The 20970-nt window shown below is 38.3% G+C and overlaps 1 protein-coding gene across 2 annotated transcripts in view; it reads left to right on the forward strand.

Moving 5' to 3' along the window:
• Positions 1-20970, forward strand: part of PPP3CA (protein phosphatase 3 catalytic subunit alpha) — a 282357-nt gene that overhangs the window by 189045 nt on the left and 72342 nt on the right. For both annotated transcript variants that reach the window (XM_046656313.1, XM_046656314.1), the window contains exon 3: positions 17466-17590. In XM_046656313.1, coding sequence (XP_046512269.1) covers positions 17466-17590 — 125 coding nt within the window. The remainder of the gene's footprint in view (positions 1-17465; positions 17591-20970) is intronic.

The raw sequence follows: 20970 nt of genomic DNA on the forward strand, positions 1-20970 counted from the left end.
TAGGCACGAGGGGTTTCTGTGAATAAGTAATACAGCCCAAACCAAATTCCTGGGCTAAGATAAAGGGAGACAAGATTTCAGTCCCCTATAGGGGCAAATTTGGACCCACATCTCGAGTACCTGCATACTGAAGAGGTTACCAAGATAGAAACTGTAAGCTCAAAGTTGGCACGAGAACCCTGTTCACTTTTGGAAGTGCCTTTCCTCAAACATGGAATAATTAACTTCTTGACAACTTTGAGATGTTAGTATAGTTTTAACAGACTTCATAAAAGCAGCATTGTAGATTTTGATTGCCTGGCCAATTTCCAACGCACATAGTTAGATTTTGCTTGTGTAACATGCATTTGAAGTCTCCCAGGGATGGGAATGCGTTCATTTTCTGGTTGAAACACTTAACTGAGAATTTGCTCCGTGTAGCCTCAGGCATCATCTGCTCTTGAGGACGTGACTGCAGGGGTGTGTTGGGTTTATAAGGGTTTGAGGACACTGTCGATGAAAGGTGCATCAGAAACAGAGGTCTATTATGATCATCAGCGTGTCTGTACCATCAGTATTTCCAGAGTAACCAGTTTTGATTTTCCCAATAGAGGATTCTGACTGCAAGTAAGAAGCAATATGACTGAAATATTAAGGAACTCATCTCTTTTGTATCTTAGTCAAAAAGTCTTTTGTAAATATCATATTAATGACAACTGTGGAAAAAGAAATATGGAAAGTGTGCTTAATGTAGAATTTTCTAATCCTCACAGGAATTTGAATCAACGAAGGTTAGATCATCCCCCAAGTGGGTTTTTATGTCGTCGTTTCGTTTCCAGGTTTCCATGCCTTTCTAACACTTGATCTTTGTATGAAATCGGCTGCCGTCTTCAGAGACATGAGTCATGGTACTTAAAATGTTTTCACCATATTTTAGACATCATGGGATACAGTAGGAGAAGAGTAAAGTCTTGGCATTCACAACTTTTTCATTCTGAGACTTGACCTTTCCCAGTGGTTCCTTACATGTATTAATTCAGGTCGCGCACTGGGCTAGCAGACCCCTCAGCGCCTGCATTTCATGTTCGCTTTTTTCTATGTTAAGTATTGTGTGCGTATGTTTCCCTGTATATATGCGTGTGTATGTGTACTATGTGTTTATTTTCTGCGAAAAAAGATGTCCATGAAAAGGCAGCCAACTCCTTAACGGGAGGAGTGACGACGTGATGACTTACTGCCGGAAAGAAAGGCTTGAGGTAAACTAAGGAGTGGAATGGCGTCTTCTTCAGGGATTTGGGTCTCTGATATGAATGAATCCATCATAAGTTCTGTGCAGATACTAGATAAAGTGAACAGTAAACTGTTTCAGTGAGTTTTCCAGGTCTGCCAACATTGCTCAAATGAAACCTTAAAACTAGCAAGGCACTGGAAGCATTACTGAAATGATCTTCAGGGTCAATAGAAGCACAAGAATTTCAACCTTTTTTTTCTTAAATGCACAAACCCCTGTTTGTGTTGTCTGGAATATTCTTCCCATCCCCATTCCTTTTGACAATAGACTTTGCCCCCTTCCCACTAACAAGTGGGAGAGGGCACGTGACCCAGGAGCGGCCGGTCAGCGCACACTGTTCCCTGGACACAAGGATTGATTCCGGAATGAGATTCCTGAGGGTGCCTGCAGGGGGCCAGTCACCATTATTCCATGGCTCAGTGTGGCTGGAGTTGGTGGATCCACCTCTCAAGTCTGTGTCCTGGCGGGATGTGACTTGAGGACACTCGGGGTTTGTCTAACCGCAGTGGGAGGGAATCAGACCCATGTGCAGAGAGAAGCTGATAGGAGACGGGTTCAGGAGGCTTCGTCTAAGCCCAGATCCACTCATGCCTGAAGCCAGGCGGTATACTGTATTTTCTGGGGAAATAATATGCTTAGTAAGATTTGTAAATTACAGGATTTTCAAAGGTCTGTTGAATATGTCCTTCCTGTGGCATCAGGTTCTATGGTAGCTTATACATTCCCACCCATATGCAAAGAAGCATTTAGACTTCATTGCTGTCCTTGAGGCTTTGATCAGTTCTAACTCTCTGTGTTTTAAGACACATTGAAATTCTTTGCTTCATTTTAAATACATTCTATTTACAAACAGTGGAAAACATTGTGTGCATCAATTAGTAATTCAGAAATCTGTGAATGTTTAGGTACTTTAATAATGAATATCAGTTAAGAGGCTTTATAAATGATGGAAATTTCAAACTGTGGTAATAAAAATGTGCTACTGAACTCCAAAGTAATTTCCATATAATTTATTCATATGTAATTTCTATTTTAAATGCTTCTGCAGTTATTTTTTTCTGATTCAGTCGTGTTGTGTGAAAAAGAGGTTGAGTGAGAAAGCAGTGTCCCCTTGCTTGTACTTTGCTTCTGCAGATGTAAAATTGGGACCATCAGCGCCCCCCCCCCCATTACCTAGCATTAAATAAAAGAAGGGAAAATGTTAATATAAGATATACAAAACTCTTTATCCAGACTGATGCTAGTGATATTTTAACTTCGAAATATTGTTGTAATCATTCCTTAGAGGGACAGCTCCAATCGAGTGGAGCAGAAGAGAGCTGTGCTGTCCCAGAGATGGGAAACTTAGCTGAGTGACTAACCTGTGGCAGTTACTACAGCCTTGTCAGATTTGATCTTCACTACCACTGTGCCTGGAGCTGCTATTGTCCTTATTCTACACATTAGGAACTTGAGGCTGGGAGACGTAGAGTGACTTACCAGACGCGGGATAGCATATCTTTCTCTTGCGCACATCCTTGCAATGCCTCCTCTTTGGATGAAGTTCACACTTCCTACCTTGGATGACAAAACCCTTATTCTCTGGCCCTCGTTAATCTTTTCAGCTCCATTTCTCTTCATTCGTTACCTAGACTCCATGTTTGCAGATCTTTTGCTTTCTAAAATTTACCACAGGTTGTTTCTTCTGCTGTGAGCACTGTTCCCTGTTCCTGTCCCACCTTTCTGTGACTAACTGATCTTCATTCTTCAGGTTTCAGCTCAAGTACCACACCTCCAGGAACCACACCAAGACCATCGTGCCAGCTGCGCTGTTCATTCCTTCCTTCAGCAACTATTTATTGAGGACCCCTTTGTGTCAGGCACTATGCTAGGCACTAGGAATATAACAGTGAACGAAGAAGGGAAAAATCTCTGCCTTCATAGCTTGTACTCTAGTATTACTACTGTTTTAGTTCAGTGTCCCTCGTTAGAGGCTTACTTCCTGAGAGCATTGATGAGGTCTCACTTGTTCTGTTTCCTTCTTAGGGTTTAACACAATGGATTTGTGGGAATGTTGCAGGCATTTCATAATTAGTGAATCAGGGCAAAAATGAAGGACTTCAGTTACTATTTAATTTACAGTGGTCATATAGAAGTATAAGAATGTACCACGTGGCCCCTTCTGTCTTTTTGCACTGCCCCATCCTAACGCCAGACCTCCTTGTCTGGTGACTGCATTATTGCAGCGAGCCTCGCATCGACAGCAGCCTTGCTCTGAACTTCTCCACTCCATCGCATTCCCCATGGAGCTGCCAGAGTTAGCTGCTTGCATTCCTGGGATTGTTCTCCTTCTCCTCAGAACATCTCGTACTGAAACCCAAGTCCGTGATCTGATGTCACCTCCCTACTCTAATTTATCTCCTGCTGTTTCACATACACCTTCTAATCAATCCTTTTTTTTTCAATCCACTTATTCTAGTTAATTTGCACCTTCCTACCTAAAGACCCTTCCTCTTATTCTTAGTTTATTAATTTTATCAACACTGCAAGTCACTTTCCTTTGGTTAAGTCTTCTTAGATAATGTCAGCCAGCCTGCGTTTCCATCACTTGTGATTTCCTGTTCAGACTTCCGTCTGTATCAGTGGTACCCATAAACAAGTTGTGGCAGCAGCACTCCCACTCCAACACCCCCCTACACACACACACGCAGACAGACTCTTATGTGGAGCTCCATGGAGTAAAACGGGATAAAGTAGAGCTTATGGTAGTAGTGACCCCTCCAGTCTCGTGTACCTTCTAGCTCTGCAGAACATGCCTGACGCTCACGTGCGACCGCAGCCGCCCTGCTCTGTGCTTGGTCGTGCTGTTAGGCAGGGAAAGGTCACACACAGTGGGGATGACCTAGCACTGCTGAGAGGAAAATGACTTAGTCACGAAACAGAAGGAAAGGACCTTACTTGCCATGCCTGCCACAGCAAACATTTCAAGCCCCGTGTTTCTGGCTTCTCACCACTTCCCAGGAAACATCTGTAGGGCACAGAGAGTAGAGTCTGGTTTTACCGCTTTCTCAACTTCTGAGACATGGAATGTTGGGGAGCCTCTACACTAGACGCCTCTGAGATGTTTTTAGCTATCCACACTTTACATGTCCAGGGGCAGCAGAGCGAAGTCCACAGTCAAACGTCAGTGTCTCCTTATTGATGAAAGGTCAAGTCAAGTAGCAGTTAAGCAGCTGGAAGCCCTATCTGGTCCTTATTCATGTGTGTCAGTCTTATATCCCAAGTATACTTTGTGTTTTTTAAAGGGACTAATTGTATGTATATTCCTTTACTACAAAATTATGTATTATTTTAAATTATTTCATATTTATATAAGATTGTCTTCCCACCAATTTGAAAGAATAATGACTATTTTTTAATTCTCCCTAACGTTTATCACATAGGAGGTACTTAATAACTACCTGCTAATCAAGACTGAATACAATACTCTGATCTGTGAAGTTAGCTGTTGTTTAGGATTACAGACAATTTGTCTACTCTCACATGTGAGCTTTCTGTATAAAGTATCAAATCACCCTAGGAGAAATCAAGTGTTCTTTTGTAAAATGTGGTTCAATTTGTGATGTAACTAGTAACAAAGAGATATCGTATTTGAAGAGACAGCCTTATATGTATTAAGAATATTTTTTAAAATTTTGCTTAAAATACATTAAACAAGGATTATAGAAGATGGAAAGAGTTCTGGAAATTTAAAGAAGTAGGTTTATAAGGAAATATAACTTGAAATTCTGTGATTTTATAAAGCACATTTGTCACTAATAAAAATCAGTTTAATAACTAACCAAACACATTGTGAACATGTTTTTCAATTTTTTATATTTTGTCAAGGGAAAGGAAGGAGTTGATTGACAATCCTGATTGGTCTAAATAGCAATACAAATATATAACAAACATTCATCATTTTTAACTGATGAAAATTAAACTAAATTTGAAATTATGATTACTAATGAATCACAAGTTAGGATGAGTTATCAGCAGCTACTTTCTGTTTTCCAAACACCTGCATTAATTTGCCATGATCACTCAGTTTATATGCCATATGTAACATGTTAGGTAAACATGGATTTTGCATAATTTAATTAGATATTTGTCAAATGCTGAAGAAACAAGAAACATAAGGCATACTTCATGCTCATATAGGAGACAAGCACATGTGTAAATATACAAAATCTACAAGGACTTTATGGATGCTATGATTTAAATTAATATAGGTAACTGCAACCACTCTTTGTATTCATGGAGATATCAAAATTGATGGTTTGTATCACTATGGAATATAATCAACCCCATAAGAGGAGTCATCAATTGAATGAATATTAGTTCTAACATAGAAATTTGATGTAACCCAATACAAGTTTTCAGATTTTTAAATTGACATTCCGTTCAGATAAACAAAACAATCTCATACTTTCTGTCAATGTAATTTGCAATTTCAAAATAAAAACATCATTACTAAAAGTGAATGTGAAATATTTATAGTTCGAAATTTATAATTTATTTTTGGAAGAACTGTATATGTTCCTGCTCTGTTAAGAACTTTGACAAATGGTAAACAGGCAATGAGATGATTTACCCATATAAGATGTTAATGGGAGAAGTAAGTCCAAACTCCTATGTCTTGACCATTCGCTGGCGCTCAGAAGTTTCAGGATGGAAAGCGAAATACTCTGATGTCCAGAAGCCAATATGTCATCCCATTTTATATATGTATGTCTTCTCAAGTATGCTCTAAAGTTCTTGAGACCAAAGTTCACGCCTTCCATTTTGTCATTCTCCCAGTATAATCCAACACAAGAAAAAAAATAATCAATCTTCGATGTTATTTATGCATCCTTTTAATATAGTACGTTTAGTAATTGTTTCATGTTGTAATGTTTTCTTTTTTTTTTTCTTCGGGTATTTAACTGAATAAATAATTCTGGAATACCTACTTATTGAAAGATAGATTAGGGAAAGCTAGGCAGAATTAAGAAGTAGGCTTATTGCTTTGTCAGAATTATTTTCTAGAAAATACTTTTTCTTAACTAATTTTTAAATGAATGTGTTCTAACATGTCTGAGTTATTCATGTGTTTTTATAACTACTCAATTAAGAATTGAAAGTTCCATTTCCCAGTCTTCCTCAGGTGGCAAGTAAGCTTATACATTTTAACTGAGGAGATGGTAGCATATGATCCATTTAATCCTGCTTTCTGTTAAGTCTTTTCATAGTGTTTTTCAGGCACTGCACTTTTTAGCTTTCTTCACTTATTAGTAGGCATAAATAGAGCTGACTACCTGAAAGTCAATAAAAGATAAAAACCCTTTTGCTAATATCCCTACTGCCTATAATTGCCAAATTACTGATGAATATATAGACTTCAGAATTAAATCTCATTAACTTGCTTTCCTTGAGTTTTTAAAATATTAAAAACAAAATAATCTTTTAAATTTTCAAAATTTGAGGTGTATCATGACAGGAATAAGAAGTGACTCACTTTTTTCCTACTTAGATTTTTCTTTACTGAGTTTTCCAGAAATCTAAGAAAAAAAATTTTTTTTAAATCCATTTGGTGAAATACCTTACATTTCTTCTATTTACTGTATCACTTTCAGCTTTTAAAACCTTACTGCCATTACACAGCCGTGGAACAGAGTGGTCTTGTAAATGAGCTTTGCTCCAGAGAGAATGAGACTAACTGGAAACTCATCATGGTGCTGCTACCGGCTGCATGATTGGTAGTATTTCTAAAGCCATTTGGAGATATTTCCACTCTTAGAAAATGGAAATTGTGGAGCATGAGACCTAATCTATTTGATTTCAGCTTTAACAGCTTTACCATACGTTTGGATAAAAAGTGGAAAAAAAATAGAACAAACTTTTTATGTGTTTTATTTATGGCTACATTGATTATGGGTATTTAGATCATCTCTCTCAATCTGGCAAAACAATCAAGATGTGTCTTAGGTAGACAACCTCTGGGATAGATGCCACGTCTACCATTTCATGTTTTGTTAGTACATTCATGTGCCACAGCATCCTGACCTTTTTCTCCCATATATTATTTCATTTAATTAAAAAAAATATTTAGGGGCCGGCCCGGTGGCGTAGTGGTTAAGTTCGCTCACTCTGCTTCGGCAGCCCAGGGTTTGCCAGTTTGGATGCTGGGTGTGGACCTATGCACCGCTCATCAAACCATGCTGTGGCAGGCTTCCCACATACAAAATAGAGTAAGATGGACACAGATGTTAGCTCAGCGACAATCTTCTTCAGCAAAAACAGGAGGATTGGTGGAGGATGTTAGCTCAGGGCTAATCTTCCTCAAAAGAAATTTTTTTTTAAAGATCTGTTAGGAAGCCCCTTATAGATGGGGCATCTGAGTTCTTCTACAAAGATTAAGTATCTTGTCCTAATTACACATGTGGCAATTTGCAGAGTAAGATGGTCAAAGTCTAAAGAAACATAGTAAGAAAGAACTGTGTGTGACTATGTAAAGGAAGAGATTAGGAAAAGCAAAGTGGAAGAGTACATGCATCCTGTAGATAGTAAAGCTGACTCAGAGAGAGTGAACAAGAAAATGATTACCGAAGAAGCCACAGCTTACTGACTAAGGTCAATCAGGAGGAATACTCATACAAACTGAAAACTAACAAACTGCAATTATGAAACCACGCAATCTAGCTTCACAGTGTGCATTCTTAACCATTACACTATGCTGCCTCTCCCCAAGGAAGAAATAACACATCCAGGAAAACGGAAAAAAGCAAAAAGCCAGAACTGAAATAATACCGTGGCCACAGCTACCAAACAGTGAGGGGAAAAAACCCTCAGGAAATAGAGGTTTGGAAGGCCCAAGATGGAAAGGCTAAGGCATAGATCTGTAACCCCCAGATGTGGCTATCTGGTTACAGTAATGAGAGCTCATCTTTCAGGGTCCTGGAGGGGGTTAATGGAGATCTGAAACCTGAGATGAGTATTTCAAAAAGTGAAGAGAATAATTATTCATTTATTAATAAATGTATATAAGTACCTAAGTTATCAAATTTATTTACATTTGGCTGAAATTACATCAACTCATAGAGTTCATTCAATACTCTTGATTGACTGGTGATGAAAAGCAAGTTTAGGGAACTACATAATGTAAATGAATCCACGTATCAAATAATCAGTAGTTTCCAGGACTGAGCAGACTTGAACACATGAACAGAGTGATGACCAAATTTAATTGAATAGCTCTGTAAGTATTATACATGCTTACTTACTGTTCGGATTTGTGTCACAGCCACGACCATGACTTAGATAAATTTCACAATATTATTATGAATCCTCAATAGGTAGACGTTTTGTTAAAATCTAGATTGGTGCTGGAATGGAAAAACAGTGGTTACAGATGGAGCCAATGCATTCTTATTCAATAAATTAAGTTTTTCTAGTAAAGAAAACCTTGTAAAGCATTCAACCTATGAAGGAAAAAAATAATCTCAATGAGAACACTCATCTTTAGGGTAAAAAAATAAACATAAGTTTCAATAATTTATTTTTCTCTTGATTGGAATATACTGTGGACATACTATGGTGTTGTGTATGCTTGGTCCTTCTATAAAATAGTTTAAAAATGCAGACTATTCTAGTTTCTTTGTATCTGATTATAGTTATAAACCAAGATATAGGGGATTCATTAAGTATTGAGTACTGAATTGTTGTGGTTGTTATTAGCTATTTTCATCTACAATATTTTCTGCTCTTGTTTTTTGAGTTGTCCTATTACACTTCTCATTAATGCTGACTAACAGATAGCTTATTTATCTTTATAAAACAGCATCATAAATATAAAGAAAATGTCTGAAATTATTGCTATTAATCTGTACTGGTGCTATTATTGTTTTGTATTTAATTTCATAGCTTTATTTTTCCTTTTAAAATTCTTGAAATTTCAGTGTTTAGCAAATTTTAAATTGACTTGGAGAGTTTTCATTATTGTTTTATGCTATCAAACCAGAGTGCTCTGGTTAATAATTCGTATTTTGTGTTTAATAAAGACCCTGATATGTGTTTAACATTGGAGAAATAATATTCACCATGGGGAAAGCATTAATTATTTTGAAGTGAATTGGCCCCCTGTTATTTTTTCTTGGTTAGTTTATTTTACAGTTGAAGATTTCTAGATACAAGTGAATGCTGTAATAAAACTCACTTTTATCTCAGTAATTGCCTGGCTTCAGAAGTTTCCACATTCTGCTAAGGAACTGCATATATTAGGGCTGGCTGGATTGTCCTTGAACTTATCATGCACTAAAGGTTACATAAGCCTGGATTTCATCAACAAGGGGAAACAGATATGTAATTATGGTACCCACTGTGTTTAAGCTCTAACAAAACTTCTAAATGCAAGATCATCCTCTGCAAAATTGCAGATTTGGGAAGAGAAAAGGTCATAGCAGATAGAGGATTCAAAAACAAACCAATAAAATCAATAGGTTAGTCCCTTCATCCTGGAATAGACATAAAGTTAGTTCCTTAATGTTAGAAATTGTATTGTCTTGAGAAAATGTGGCTATTACAGAAAAAATGCTGTTGGGTTGAAGTAAATGCAGCTGAAAGTAGAGTGGAACTCAGTGAAAATTGCCCGGCGATTCAGTAATGTCTTTTCTAAAAGAAAAATTACAATCTGTTAGTTTGGTATGAACTGGAAAAAGTTGCAGAAGTTATTCTACTTCATGCAAGTCTTCCAAGATGATCAAAGCCAGTATTTTGGAGGAACTAAAACATCTTTATAGAAAATAAGGAGTCAAGAATTAAAAGCACTTGACTTCTAAATCATAATAGTGATGCAATTTTGAAATGTTGGTCCATTAAAAATCTACTTTTCAACTTAATGTTTGACAGTTTTTGTTTGTATGTTTTTCACAACGTACTCCTCTGTCCCTGGGCATCCTAGTTTGTATGAGCTTCCTTTAACCTGGAATTCTGTGACATAATAAAATTTTTGCCTAGTGTGAGTAAGAAGTTGACCCAATGATGTTCTTTGATGGATTACCTTTTATACAGGCAAGGAAACAGGAGCAGTTGTGTAAGTCTGAGCATTAACTCAAAGGTATTTTCAGTAGTTATACGTGAAAGTCTCTATTTTCTATTACATTTGTTATTGTCTCTTCTACTCAGGCTAGCAGCTTTATCAGAGTTCTTGTCAAGCTATCAGTTGTGTAGCAGTCATACTGGGACCTTGTCCTCGCAGGTTCAGTACTGTCTGCTATTTACATTTTCTAATGTAGTGATTTAATTGCCAGTGTGAAGTAAGAAACAATGGAAGTCTATGAAAAAAATGACAGTTATAATATGGATACACTTATTTTCAGGTTCGCTACATTAATTTAGACATGCATACTTAATTATACATGTAATATATGCATGGTGGTTGTTTCAAACACCTGTCCCTTCTCAGTAGAGAGTTACCAGCCTTTCTCTAGTCAGGAGATGGAGGCAAAGGTTGGTCCTGATCGCGATTATCTTTTGAACTTGTCCTCCTTACCCTGCCTGAGAGTATTTTCTGCAGAGTCTCTTTGTCCTCCGTGTGCTGGCCATTACCTTCGTAGCACGTGCTGGCTTTAGGGAGCCTTAGACTTGCGCTGTGACTGGTTCATTGTCCAGTTTGTAGACCGGAAGAGCCTATTCAGCTACCTACAAAGAGCCCATTGTTCTTGCCTCAGCTGTTTGTCGCTGCTTCTCTGTAGCACTACTTAGCAGCTGTGATCTGCAGGAGCAATGTCTTGAACTCGTTTAGTGACTCCCAAATTGCTACACTGGCCACAAAGCTCCAAATAATTCTTGCTTTCTGGTGAGTGGCTTTACATACATACACACACAGGTGCACATGCACACACACACACATTTATGTTTGTGTCTATCCTAATATACACCTGAACCCCTAAGCCTGTGATTTCAAAGCTTAATAAGTAGCTCTCCAGCGATGATATTAAAAATAAAGGCTATTCCCTTCTCTAGAAAATAAAGACAAATCCTTTCTGGATGTTATTTTCTGTTTGCTACTTCAAAATTCTGTACTCCTCTTCAGAAGACTTAGATGAGAAGTTGTTGGCACCACTCTTGGGGGAGAATCACTTCCAATAAAGTTTTATTTAAAGTGGGCGAAGAGCCATCGGGGAGGGAAGCAGTTTTGAAAGGCGATTACTCAAAAGTAATTGTTTGCTTAGGTATTACTTAGCGGTTGATTACTCAGGTGTAATTTGTGTGTCTCCTGCTGGTAGAAGAGAGAAAGGTAGTGAATGCGTGAGCATCACAGGGTGTTGGTCCCTCGTGCACCGTTGGGCTGTCCTGAGGATGCTGGAATAGCCACGTTCAAAAGCACTTTGTCACCTCATTCAGGGAAAAAACCAACAAGATAAAGACAGCATTGCCAGCATCTCAGCAAATAAATTCAGCTGCTCAGTGTCCCTGGTAGTTCTTACTTCCTTGGTGTAAAAACAAGTGGACACTACTTCTCATAGGGAAGATAGCCATCGTGTTGTGGCACATTAGATTGCTAATGGATAGGGGTAGCAGTGGACCAGAAAAAAACCCCTGTTGTTTAAATTCATTATCTTTGATGTGTTAATATCATTAAATGCCGTAACTCGATACATTTCTGATGGAAATATGTACGGTTCTGTTAATAATCTATTGAAGACATAATATGTGTATTTTTTAGAATGTTCAGCCAGATAAATGGCTGTTTTCCTAGAGACTAGGTGTGCTTTTATTGTCTGTATTGTGTTTCTATATTTTGTGCTTTTTCAGCACTGTGGTTCTATCAGGGCTAGGTACCCTGCCCACCAGCAGTGTTCCATTGGGAATGAGAAACTAATAATGGGAAGTGTCGGAATGCAGGAAGCAGAGGTCTGTTGGTGAAGAATGAGCTTGCCTTGAAAGGACAATAGAACTGGTCAAAGCCTGGTTGTTCTAGAAGTACTGTTAAAACCAAGTGACATTGAAGATGAAAAGACCTAGCCTCGTGGGGAATTGGAGGCTGTGAGCAATCAAGCAGATGGTTCACCTCATTAGCTGGCATTCCCTGTACTGTTGTTCTTTGTGGACATCAGTGTCTTAGGTACCCAAGAGGATGTAGCATGGGGACCCTGGCAACGCAAAGAAGTAGAAGGAAGGCCACTTCTCTGTGATGCCATGGCCTCCACCTCCATCCTCTCAGGTACCTCAGTTTGGTGACCACTTTCGTCCTGAGTTTGATATCAAAATAGTAAATGTTTCCAGATATCAGAACTTTGGGATAAATCCTTTATCTTAAAGGTGGAATGCACAAGGCCAGAGCAATAGCCACATTCTTCAGGCCACAGATGCCCAAAGAAATTTGCTCTTTGTGGTCACTTTTCTTAGGTTCATCCCTCTCCTAGACTCCATCAGAGAGTCACTTCAGTGTTAGCCTTTCACATAATAGGAAATCCTAAGTGCACACGCACCGGGAATTGGCATTGAAAGAAGTGGCCTTTCAAGGGTGTATCCCTGTTCGGGGAGCTACACAGCATGCAGCACAGGGTGGATTCAGGGCCCAGGGATCTATCGTTTCAAAACCTCCCCAAGAGTTTTTGATATAGAACTCCATAAGGAAACCACCATAAGATGCGTGGAGGCCCCGCATTCTACCCTAATCTTGCACACCGTTTTGAAAACAGGCACCATCTCAGACAAGTTGACGACCTTGAGCTTCCGACCAAAGCAAACTCCACAGACCTGTCCTCCGTCTCTCTCGGTCACAAGCGCACCTCAGAATCTCTGACGTCTTAGTTAGTGGACTTCCAAATTAAGCACAGCACAGCCCCAGTGGAAGAATGCTAGGGCAGCACATGTTCCTTGTGTCCCTACTGGGTGGTAGGCACTGTCCTCGATACTGGGGTTGCAGTGCAGAAGACTGGCAAGTTACTCACTCTCACAGAGTTGTATTCCAGTGGGAGGAATCAAGGAGGAAAAACATGCAAATGAATCAACTAGAGAATTCCTGATCCAATAAGTACAGTTTGGAAAGTAAAACAAGGTAATGGGATGAAGAATGATTTTGGAGAGAGGTAGCTCGTTTCTATAGTGTGGTCATGAAAGACCTTGCACATGGGACATGTAGCTGAGACCTAATGGATGGAAAGGAGTCAGCCTGCGAAAATCCAGGGAAGAGAGAAACTGGGCTTATTTGAGACAGAGAAGACTGGCATCTAGTGAACAAGAGGGGGATGGGAGGGTGACTAACGAAAATGGCTTTATTTTAACTGATCTCCTTAAATCTCCTAATAAAATATCTCCGTTTGTCAGCTATGTTTTATTTGAGTTACTGCTTTCTTTCTTTGGGCTTTGAGAGTTTTTTCTAATTGTGTGTGCAAGTTGTTTTCCTTTGCTGAACGTTATCAGAAGTGATCCTTACTGTGGAAGCATGGTTTGTATTAGATGGCCGTTCTAAAGTCGAGTCAGTGATACGGTGGCCATCACACGAGTAGCGGGATTTCAGGGTATTTTGTTTTCCATGCCAAGTTTACAGCAGTTGCTTTCTGCTATTTTACGTTATCAAGCCAACATCCAATAATTGTACTGATCTGGTAAATCACTGAGACTATCTCTTATCACAAAGTTATTACGGGCTAGAAAGAAGAGCTTATTTTTCAGTTTTTATAAAATTGCATTCATGATAATGTACTTCTGTACTCCAACACAAGAAAAGATATCCTTAATGCTTGCATTAGCTGGAGCCCATTTATTTAAAAAATTTTGTAGTTCTGGCTCGTTGACTATGCTACAGTTGTATGTCAGTTGCAAAATCAGTTAATTCCTAATCCGCAATCCACAACTGGAATTAATGTCTTGGTATTTATATCGTTGACATGGAGAAATAAAAAATAATTTTCCTTGAATTTTCAGCCATGGCCAGAAATTGAAAAGGAGGGATCAAAAAGGAAAGAGAAGACAGGGGAGGGTGGGAGGGAGGGGTGAAGAAGATGCTCCAGAATGCCTCACTCGTCTTGTTCCCCCTGCCCCAAGCGCCAGAATCCCGTTCTCTGTGGGACCTTGATATTTCAGATAGAACTGCTTTGAAATGCCACTTCGATATAACATTTCTTGAGTTCATATCAGGTTCTAGGAACTCTTCTACGTCTGTTACACTGTTAACACATTTAATTCTCACAATAGCCCAATAAGGTAAGGTACCAAAATCACACCATTTATTGATGAATACATTGAGGCTCAGAGAAGTTGAGTAACTTACTCAAAGTCACTCAGATAGTAAGTAGTGCAGCAGGGACTGGAGCCTGAATGTCTGGCTCCAGAGCCCAGGCCATTGCATGCTACACCATACTGCCTCTAATGGCTTTGCTACAACCATTTTGACTTGGGGACCTTTTAATAATAGCTTAAAATATGATTATTACACTTGTCACTATAATATAAAATTCCCAAGTAGTGTTTGAAGCCTACATCCTACCCCAGCACTTGGCTTCACGTTTTACCTGAGGCTTGCGCCGTAGCTGACCCTGATCCCTCTGAGAGGACCCATGATAGAAAGAAGGCCAGTGGTATGACCTAGGCTGTAGAAAGTGTCATAGTCACAGGCACTCACAGTTGACAGGGCTGTATCAAATCAGTTGTAACAAACACCCTGCTTCATACTTTCTGTCCTTGAAGCTCCTTCTTTCACTTCTGAGTCAGTGGAGGTCATGTAAAGGCATGGTCTCCAGCCACATCTTCTCTGTTTGTAATTTCTTGTTTGAAACATACAGATGATAGGTATAAAAAATCCTACAACTTGACACCACCTGGTGCTTGTGATAAGTAATCCATACCAACAATAATTTGAAAGGATAAATCAGTGAAAGATGAATGATCTTATTACTTGTTAACTAATAAGCTTTATCCTTGCCTTTTAAAAACTTTGGTAGTACAAAATCTGATAATTCAGCCTTTTAAATGGATAATTGTTGTTATTAGCTCATTTAAGCTTTAAAAATTGCTTTATGATTTGCGTCAGTTTTCGTAGCTCTACATGTATCGTGCATGTCCCTCTAAAGTGGGTTCTGGATCTGAGCCCGCAGCATTTGACTGGCACACTCGATGCTCTTTCTTTCCCTCCCTTTGGTTAAATATGGCATGTTATTACAAGAAAGTACACGATATGTCTCTCACAAACCAAATTCCTCACTGTAGTTCAGGATAAGAATCCATTTGCAAAATACTCAACTCTAAGAATAATAAAAAATTATTTATAAATAGCCTTCTAATGTGATATTATTTCAAAAATGGAAGAATATGTTTCAGATATTTCTGCAATGTCTCTGTTCTCATGACAGATAAGAAACTATGTGATTGGAACCCCCGAGAGGGAAGCATTAGCAATTACAGCTCCCTGTAATCTGCGTCTGTTCTGCTAGACTCAGCTTTTCTAGTGCAGACCTTCTAAAATAGAGTCTACGTGTGCCTGTTTCAGACCTTTTGTACCACGAGTCCCTATCAGCTCTTCCTGGAAAAATGGAAATTTCTGTGCCATTTTTATTCGTCCATTGTTTCACAGTTGTCTTATCAATGAGCTCCTTCGACTCATTCTTCTATCTGTCGAATTTCATCAGATAAAGGAATGCAGTTTAAAACATTTCTGTAACGTGCTTGTGATCGCAGCATCGAACGTGAGATAACATGCTTCAGCCTCCTGATTTCCTCTTCACTGACACGGTCATTCTGTGAACCGCTTAGTGTTCAAGAAACGGCAGGTTCATCATTCAAGTGTAAAATTATTTTAAAATATTTAAAATATATATGTATATAAAACATAAAATTTCAAAGATATTATAACATGGTGGTTGACCGCAAAAGCTTTGACTTAGGCAAATCTGAATTTAAATCTTGGATCATCCATTTTAACAGTCACCTTGCCTAGCTACATAACCTCTCCTAGCTGCATTATTTCCTCATCTGGATAATGTAGATGGTATTTATGTTTTTAGGGTGTTGACAGTAGTAAATTGTAATAAATACTAAATAAAGTACTTATAAATTAAGAATTCTTATAAACTAAGAATTCTTATAAATTAAGAATTCTTATAAACTAAGAATTCTTATAAATTAAGAATTCTTAATAAATTAAGAATAAGTACTGTGGTTTTTAAAAACAGAGAGTACATAGCTCTTTCAAGAAGTTTGGTTTATGAGAGAAGGTGAGAAAGTTAAAAAACATCAATTCCCAGTGATTTTTTTTTTGTATAATGTTGTGCAGGATTTTTTTTTAATTTCACATTTTTTTCGTTGTAACATCTGATATTAGAGTACATCTTATAAAAATGCTTTTTTATAATTTAAATTTAATTGAAGTTTTTTTCTTTGTTAGTGGTACGTAAAATAATGACGTGTTTTATAATTGATGGCATTTTAGACTCAATGAAATAAAGTTGCTTTTTGGTATTTGCTTGGAAAGACTCGCCCTGAGCTAATATCTGTTGCCGATCTTCCTTTTTTTTTCCCTCCCCAAAGCACCAGTACATAGGTGTATATTCTAGTTGTAAGTCCTTCTAGTTCTTCTCTGTGAGCTGCCACCATAGTGTGGCTGCTGACAGACTAGCGGTATGATTCTGTGCCTGGGAACCAAACCCAGGCCACTGAAGCGGAGTGCGCCAAACTTTAACCACTAGGCTGTCAGAGCTGGCTTGAAATACAGTTTTTATGATACATATATACATGTCTTTTTCTTTAGGAACAATAACATGTAGTAATTGTACATTCAGACCTCAGTTGTATATAGATTATGCCAAATTCCTGCCCTTCTCTTTGCCTCATCTCTTATCTGCAGAAGGAAACATCTGTTCCACAGCACTGTTGCTTTTAAATTAGAAAATGTGTATGAATTTCCTCACACAGTGTCTCGTGGAGAATGGGTAAATGCTCAACAATAGGAGACATTATTGTTATTATTATCTTTATTTTTCTGGTTAATCTGTGAATTAGTAGACCTGAATGCTAGAGCCAGCTCTGCCACTAATTAACTTTGGAATCTCTGTTTCACTTCCCTGTTTTGCAAAAGAATGTTTTGGCTAAGATGACTCTAAAATTCCTTATGGCTCTAAAGTTTTATAATTTTATTATTGAGTTCCGAGTCTTAACATGGTATAACCATAAAATGACTTTTCTTGGTTTCTTTCAGTTTGTGGCGACATCCATGGACAATTCTTTGACTTGATGAAGCTCTTTGAAGTGGGGGGATCTCCTGCCAACACTCGCTACCTCTTCTTAGGGGACTATGTTGACAGAGGGTACTTCAGTATTGAAGTAAGTCCTCATCGTTTCTTCTTAGCTGCTCAATAATGGATCAACAATATCTTAGTAAAATAAACGTGGCCAATGTTATTGCCTTAAGGAAATCCCTAGTCTGTGACAGTGAACTTTAATACACTTAATTCTTGGGACATTACTTATCCTATTTTCAGTTGGTTCCCATATGCTTTTTACTGTGTAGAGATGCCAAGGAAGTGGCTAATAGGAAGATTTTGCCTTTGGTACCTTTTATATATTTGCGACTTTGCAAAAATTACATCATATTTTACATTAGATAATTCTGTTTCCTGTTGAGAAAACTAAGCAAAGGTGATTAAATAAGCAGGAATGCGTTTGCATGGTTATACCTTATAATTATGAGACAGTAAGTTATCTTTGTAAACTGACAGTCAAGTGCATGCGTATCTGTCTGCATTTGTGTGTGTATGTGTGAGCACCCTTACAGATGCTATGTTTTGTCTTTTTTTGATACCTGTCATCTAACTAGGGTAATTTGTCAAACTCATTAATTAAAACAAAGTAGATAACCTTTGAATAGAGGTTCTCCCTCAGCCTCCCACCTGTGTCTGCCTCAGGTTAGTACACATTACATTCAGAGTGAAGGCAAGGACCTTGTTTTGTTCACGTGTTTGTTCTTCCTGGCACTTAACATGGTGTCTCATACATAGAAAGGGTTCATTGTATATTTATGAAAAGCAATGGTTTCAAATAAGAATAAGTTTTAAAGAATCAGAGCTCATGCTGTAATAGCTGACATTATATGTGCTCCTGGGAAAAAAGCATTAGAAAAGAAAAACAATTATTCTTTTTTTTTTTTAAGGAAGTTTTCTTTATTTTTTTTTATTTTTTGAGGACAATTAGCCCTGGGCTAACTACTGCGAGTCCTCCTCTTTTTGCTGAGGAAGCCTGGCCCTGAGCTAACATCTGTGCCCATCTTCCTCTATTTTATACGTGGGACGCCTACCACAGCATTGCGTACCAAGTGGTGCCATGTCCACACCCAGGATCCGAACTGCTGAACCCTGGGCCGCCGAGAAGCAGAACGTGCGAACTTAACCACTGCACCACCGGGCCAGCCCCCAATTATTCTTAATTAAAGAGAGAAATCAAATTTACAGAAGTCTCACACCAATATCACATATTCATAACAGTCATATAAAAGAGATTCTAGGTTTTTAAATTTTCATCATAATATTTTATTTGCTATAGGAATACGTAATGTTGAAAACATGTCATTCTTAAATAGCTTTTGTTTTTAAAACTACCGTACCAACGCTAACTTTTGGTTATTCTCTTCACCTCCCGTTGTTGACTCTATATACATAATATTTCCAACAATATATTAATCCTTTTTGCATTTAAGGATCACACATTTCTTAATTATTCATGATGATGAGGGAGAGGGGGTGATGTTGGTATATAAATCCAAAAGGAGAAAGTAAATTTTTAGTATTTCTTCCATTTGGAAGAAAGTATTACCGAGCACGTAAAACGTATATGCACTATGATTGGGACTGTGGAGGATTTGAAGAAGTGTACATCCTTGCTCTCCAGAAACCTAAATCTATGTAGGAAATGTAACTAGAAAAAGCTGTATACTGTCAGAAGCCTAGAATAGGTGGTCATTCAGGGTTCAAATATTTGAATTGATTATTAAAATCTTGTGATAAAGGAAGTACAGAAAATACTTGCAACTGGAATATGGAAAAGTGGGAGAACACTTTTCAAAAAAAGTTTTGAGCGCACATGGTTGGGGGAGACTGAATCAAAGAAGAGTAAGATTTAGCTAGGAGAGAAATTGAAGCGAGAGACGTACAGAGGGAAAGATCAGCAAGCCTCTTGCACGGGCTGACCCGACCAGCTTCGCAGGGAAGGGTGAGCAAGTGCACATTTTGTAAGACCTTTGTATCACACTAGGGCTAGGATGTGCTGAGAGTCAGAGAAGACACAAACCCACCCATGATGGTGGCTGAACAAGATAGAAGTTTGTGTCCCTCTCCAGTGAAAGCCCACAGCTGGGCAGACCAGGGTGGTGCGACCCGGCTGGAGCCAGGGCCTACACTCTTTCTGCCTCACTGCCCTGATGTGCATAGCCTCCTTCCAAAGTCAACCTCATGACCCAAGATGGCTGCACCAGCTTCAGCCATCATGTCCCTACACTACATTCAGCTAGAAGGAGACCGAGAAAGAGAAGGGCATGTCCTCTCATTTAAGGATGTTTCCCAGAAGTGACACAATGACTTCAACTAGCATCCCATGGGGCAGAATTTGTTGATCTGGCCATATGTGATTTCAGTGTGTAGCCAGATTTGAGAAAGACTGCAGGAGGCAGAAAACAGCAATGGGAGGTAAAACGTTTCTGCTACTTCCCTTAAATTGGGGTTGTGTGGAGTCTAAGTAAATATCTTTTAAAATTATTTTAGTAACTACTAAATTCAGCATATTCACTTAACACGCATAGTGCTCCTGTGAAAGTTTCTGAGGATGAATGGAATCGGTATTCTACTTTCCTTGAAGCTGACCTTCCAAGCAAGCAGAGCCCAAGACTGTCTGTTGGGAGTGACTATTTTTATCAGCCGAATGATGGAGTGCTATGTTGGAAATTTTTTATGTAGTATCATAATATTTGTCATTTTTAACAACTTAATTTGTCATCTTTTTAAATCTAATCAAAGACAATAACACTTTCTTATTAATTTAGTAATAAAGATAAAGCACTAACTCATGAGTTGCTTGAGTGACAATTGGCACAACTGGACTTCTTTATCTCACCAGGTCCATCTTGATAATATTTCTTAGTCTTATCAGTCTTTATTTACCTATGACTTTTTTACTCAGATAGTTCAGACTTCTGAATATCTGTCCTCAAACCATTTGAAATTTCCTAAACTCTCCCTAATTAGAACTTTTTAGAATCAGTCTTTTCAAATTGAAGAGGTGAGATGCAGTAATCACTCACTTGTTCCTCAGCAGATTTTTTTTAGTTCACAATTAATCTGTGTATTTGAACCATGAAAGTTGAGACATTTTGTGTAATATGCACCTTTTGTAATTCAAGCAAAGGATCAAAGAATGAAACCAAATGTTGTGACATAACAAATGTAGGTGTCAGAGGACATTAAAAGTTCCGAGATGCACCTATCAGAGTCCTCATCTTGAAAACAGCTCTTTCATTAAACTCCGAGAGTCTGAGGATGCAGCCCCAGGGAGTCTCCACATGCATATAGAAATGACAGAAATGCAGCGGTCTCATATGTAAAAGTTAGCCACTTTGAATAAACTGTGAGCTTTGAGGGGCTTTGCGATGGCTCAGTGATATCATCATATTTAAAGTAGAACAAACATTTGTATGAAATACGCTTACCGAGAATACT

Source organism: Equus quagga, chromosome 3 (genome assembly GCF_021613505.1).
Source record: "Equus quagga isolate Etosha38 chromosome 3, UCLA_HA_Equagga_1.0, whole genome shotgun sequence".
NCBI lineage: Eukaryota > Metazoa > Chordata > Mammalia > Perissodactyla > Equidae > Equus > Equus quagga.